This window comes from Nicotiana tomentosiformis, chromosome 11 (genome assembly GCF_000390325.3).
Source record: "Nicotiana tomentosiformis chromosome 11, ASM39032v3, whole genome shotgun sequence".
Taxonomy (NCBI): Eukaryota; Viridiplantae; Streptophyta; class Magnoliopsida; order Solanales; family Solanaceae; genus Nicotiana; species Nicotiana tomentosiformis.
The window spans coordinates 25,813,481-25,818,599 of NC_090822.1; the positions used below are offsets into that span (position 1 = coordinate 25,813,481).

Here is a 5,119-nt window from a genome sequence, read left to right on the forward strand (position 1 = left end):
AAAAACTTCTTCTCATTCTTATAGTAAAAAGTCACAAAGAGAAACAAGTTCTTATAGTTCAATCTTCAAAGTATTCTCATATGCCCACAGAAGTCTTCCTTGTTCGCTTTGTTCGTATAAATAATTTATAATATAACAATGATAATCAAGCATACAAGGTACTAATGAGCTAAAAAAGTGATGTGTTTAATATATCCTCATAAGAGATAAGTTGCATGAACTTAGCATTGTTTACTGCTACTAAACATGTCTATGGTATTGTACGCTTCTAAATTTATTTTCTTACTTAACTTTTTTTTTCATCTCTCTTTTCTTGGTTATTTTTTACGTGTGAAACACGTACATAAAAACTAGTTATAAGATAATTACAAGATAGGATTCGTTTAGTGACCAAAAAATATTAAAATAAATTATATTGACCACAAGCACACATATCAATGGAATCTTGGAAAAAAGTCCAAATTTACCCTTCTACTTTTGAATATTGTCTATATCTAATCTCCATTATACTATTCGACCAAATGTACCCCTATCGTTATACTGAGGGGTAGTTTTTAAAAGTTTACTGATGGTAGGGATAAATTTGGCCGGATAGTATAACGGTAGGGGTAAATTTGGCCGAATAGTATATCGGAGGTTAGATGTAGACAATATTCAAAAGTAAAGGGGTAAGTTTGGACCTTTTCCCCTAAAATCTTTTATGGCATTTATATATCAAAAAAGGGCCATATATGTCTCTCTACTAGCTAATATAAGTCATATGTGTCCCCCGTTATACTATTCAATTAAAAAAGGACCCTACCATTTGTGCCCAAAAATTAAAATGTCCCTCCGCCATCTACTCCTAAATTTAAAATAAAAATATCCACGTGTCAGTCTTTCATTGGATGAACTAATCCCACCTGCTAATGTTTTTAATTGACCCACTGACCCGACTCATTTTATCCGACCCACACGATCTTTTAATTAAAAAAAGAGCCCAAATACACCAGTCTCTTATTTCCTTCATTCAACCAACGTGATCAAATTAGGGTTCTTAACACTACTTATTGTTAGTCGATGCTGCCGATTCAAGAATCATTTTTCTGAAAAGGTATGTTTAACCCGTGTAATTTTGTTTGTTTATCTCCCTTCTATGTGTATTTGTCTTAGTTTATTATTAGGGTTTTATACTCAAATCATTTTGGGGCTTTAATATATTTTGTATTCTTATGTCTTAGTTTAAGATGTTATTTTTTGACTTTTTTGTCTTATTTTTTTTATGTGGAATGTCTTTGCATGTGTTGTTTTAGTCTTTTTCTGTTAGGATTATTGATGGTCGACAATATAGTATGGATTATTTTTGTCTTTTTGTGATCCCGAATAAACTTTTGTGATATGTCTTGTTTCGATTTTGTCTGTGCTGGGTTTATGTGATTTTTGTCTCTATTGGCATATGTCTTTGAAATTTTTAAGCATTAAAGTTGGTGAGATATGAGAATGTGGGGTTTCAATTGTTCTTTTTAGTCATTTTCTTGTCCAGCATATGTCTGTGCTGGGTGTGTTGAATATTGTTCCCTCACAACTGAAATCTGTGAATATTTTAGTGCTAGTGGGCCTTTACTATTTGAATTATTTGTGATCCCCTAGTTGTTACATGCTGTTTTTGTTCCCCTAAATCCATACATGCTTTATAATTTTGATTTTTTAATTGCTTAGTTATTGTTCTTTATTAATATTGTTTATATTATTCAAATTTTTGTTGTCCCCATTTATGATTCTTTATTGTTTTATTTACCTTTACAGAATATCAAGGATGCCATTGGTGGACCTAATCTTGCATTATGGTGGGGACTGGATCACAAGCCCACATGTCTTGTATTCAAAGAAATTGTCCCATATCAAGAGAGGTTATAATTCTGAACTTGTATCGTATAAATATCTAGTGGAGTTATACACTAATGAGTTAGGAAATGTGGGTGTTCAACAACTAATTGTGAATGGTCCATCTGGTAATTATTATGAGATTGAGAATGATGTTGGTATAAGACATATGTTGTGTCTAATCTCTGATGAATTTAAAACTCTTCATTTCTATACTGTAGATGAGTATGAGCAGTCTATCAATGTGACTAACATAGTCCATCATTCTGAGTCTTATCCAGTATTAAATAAAGTTGGTACTGATTGTAGTGATTCTGAATCTGAATCTGATTCTAATTCTGGAGAGGTAGAGTATGGTAGTGATGAATTACAAACATTTCTTAGTCAAAAGAAAAGAGAGATTATGCCAGGTTTGGATAATTATAAGGAATTGTATAAGAGTATAGGCTTCAAGGATATACCTGAAGCAAGAAAATATCTTAACCTCTATGCCTTAGCAAAAATAAAAGGAGCTCAAATTAAAGAAAAATTGTACAAAAAGGCTAAGGTATGGATGTGTATTTGACTGCCTCTTTGTTTCATATTACTGGAGAAGGGAACCTTCCTGGTGTTAGGGTAAAGACCTTAAAAGCAAAATATACCTGTGATGAAGCATTTGATAATTTTAGGGTTGATTATTATACAATAGCAAATTAATTCAAGAAGAAAGTGTAAGATAATCTAAAGTTTAAGATAAAAGAGATGAGAGTAGAACTGAAAAACACATTCAGTATTAATGTTAGTTATAGAAAGTGCGAAAGGGCTAAGAGGTTGATTTTAGAGAAACTGGATGGTAGCTTCAGAGATGATTACAATAAAATGAGCTTAGAGTAAGTAATTCAGGCAATGATATAGTCACTAATTTGTCAAAGGATGCTCTTGCTCAAGGTAAAAAAAATTTCTTGAGAATGTATACTTGCTTCCAAGCACTGAAGATTGATTTTAGAGAAGGACTGAGACCATTTATTGGCTTAGATGGTACATTTTTGAAAAGAAAAGTAAAAGGTCAGTTGCTACTTGTTGTAGCTCTAGATGCTAATGATCAGGCTTATCCAATAGCATGGGCAACTGTTGATAAAGAAACCAAAAGAATTTGGACCTGATTCTTGGAATTGCTCAAAGGTCACTCGATCTCAAAGAGGGTGAAGAAATTACCTTTATGTCAAATATGCAGAAGGTATGAATTCTGTCCAGATATCTTTATTTCTTTCATCTGAATTTGTTGTTAAGTACTGCATGTTTACTTATATTCACTTTCATTATGTAGGGATTAATTGAGGCAATCCAGAATATGCTACTTGATTCACATCATAGATTTTGTGTGAAGCACATAGAGTCAAATTGGTACAAAAGATGGAGGACAAATGAGTTCAAGAAGTTCTATGGTGGAGTCCCTAGAGCTCTTATGAGGAAGATTTCAAGGACCAGTTGAAGAGTATTGGTGAACTGAGTAAGGAAGTTGTTGAATTATTGTTAAAGTATCCTCCTCAGGCTTGTTGTAGAGCCTATTTTGATACTCTGTGCAAGAACCAAAAAGTGGGGAATAACTTCACTGAATCTGTGAATGCATGGCTGGTTGAAGCAATGCAAAAACCAATCATTAAAATGCTTGAGGAGATAAGGATAAAGTTGATGAACCAGTTGGGGGAAAGGGAGGAAGTTATGAGGTCATGGGAAAATAATTTCAGTCCACATAGTTTGAAGCTATACAATGAGTACTTGAAGATAGCTAATACTTCTTGTTATGTGGACAACAATGGTGACAATAAATCTGAAATCAGGGAAGGAACAAATAAGCACACTATAAATATGGTGGTGAAAAAATGCACATGTAGGGGATGGGATCTTACTGGAATCCCATGCCCACATGCAATTAAATCCCTGCAATACAAAAAGTTGGAGCTTGTGAATGAAATCAACTGGTGGTACAACAAAGAAGCATATCTACTTACCTACAAGTACAAGTTGCAGTCAGTCAGAGGTGAAAAATTCTGGAAGGTAGATCCATCGCAAGCAATGGAACCACCTGAGTTAGTCAAGATGGCGAGGCCTAAAATCAAGAGAACCAGACAGAAAGATGAGGCAATCAAAAGGCAAGGTGAATGCGCAAATTCAAGAAAATGGAGAGTAATGACTTGCACCAACTATGGAGAGGCAAATCATAATGCAAGGGGTTGTGAGAAGGTAACACCTCCAGCTTATCTAACTTATTTTACTTGTTAACAGTACTAACATTTACTTTATCTAACTGTTTTTACTTGTTAACAATAGCTATCCATGGCAAAAGGGGCAAGGAAAAATGCTAGACATCTAGTTGATGAAGATGATAGTGTAGGGCAACAATCAGAAGAAGAAATACACCTAACAGCACCCCAATCTAGTCAAGCAAGTTAGTCGAGTGTTCAAGGCTCAAATTTTGTGTTCATGCCTCTATGCACAGTCAATCAAGCAGTCCATTACCCTGACTTTGACCTCCATGAACTTGATCCAAATGTAGTTACAAGGCCAACAACTGTGTCAGAATCTAAAACAAGACTTCTGCAAAGTAAAAACCACCTCAAACTTCAAGTGTAAGGGTAATTTCCTTCACTGGTGATACAAATGGTGCCAGTCTTCCAAATCACTTCCTTTCAAACCACCAGGCCTCAAATGAAAGGGAAAAAGTGATGTAACTGGAAGCCAACTGGAGATGCAAAGCAAAAAGAAAGTGTATAAGCTGAAGCCAAGAAGGGGAAGCAACTGTAGTCTATTGTAATAAAATTAAATAGGCTATTTTTTGTGTAGTTTGTTGGGTTGTAATTACTGCAATGTGAAATTACATTTCCTATTATATAGTTTGTTAAGACTTCTTTCTGAAAGTTGGGGTTGGATGTCATATTATCACTATGTTTGTGCCAGTTTTTTTTTTGGGGGGAGGGGGGGGGGGGGAGGGAGGGTATAATATGACATCCATGTCTCTACAAATCTGAATTATTTTGTGTAATAAAATATGCAGTTACTAGCTAAATTTGTTGTTTCAGTTTTGAATCTGCAGTTTTGCAGTTAATCTGCAGTATGTTCATTATGTTGAATCTGCTGTTTTGCAGCTAATGTTGAATATTCAGTATGTGCAGTATGTTGAATCTGCAGAGTTTATTCATGTGCAGTATGTGCAGAGTTTGTTGAATCTGCAGTATGTGCAGTTCATGCAATTATTGAATTTGCAGTTTGTGCAGTT

The 5,119-nt window shown here is 34.4% G+C and overlaps 1 protein-coding gene across 1 annotated transcript; it reads left to right on the forward strand.

Moving 5' to 3' along the window:
- The first annotated feature begins 984 nt into the window (after positions 1–984).
- LOC104093826 (uncharacterized) lies at positions 985–4,760 on the forward strand. Its single transcript, XM_018769989.2, has 5 exons — positions 985–1,093; positions 1,786–1,889; positions 2,929–3,079; positions 3,170–4,086; positions 4,174–4,760. Exons 4-5 carry the CDS (start codon positions 3,487–3,489, stop codon positions 4,294–4,296), a joined length of 723 nt encoding a protein of 240 aa, XP_018625505.1. The 5' UTR covers positions 985–1,093; positions 1,786–1,889; positions 2,929–3,079; positions 3,170–3,486; the 3' UTR covers positions 4,297–4,760.
- The last annotated feature ends 359 nt before the right edge of the window (positions 4,761–5,119 follow it).

Coding starts and splice junctions, on each gene's coding strand:
- LOC104093826 (XM_018769989.2), top strand. CDS start 3,487: ATGCAAAAACCAATCATTAAAATGCTTGAGGAGATAAGGATAAAGTTG. Junction 4,087..4,173: donor ATGCAAGGGGTTGTGAGAAG/GTAACACCTCCA, acceptor TGTTAACAATAG/CTATCCATGGCAAAAGGGGC.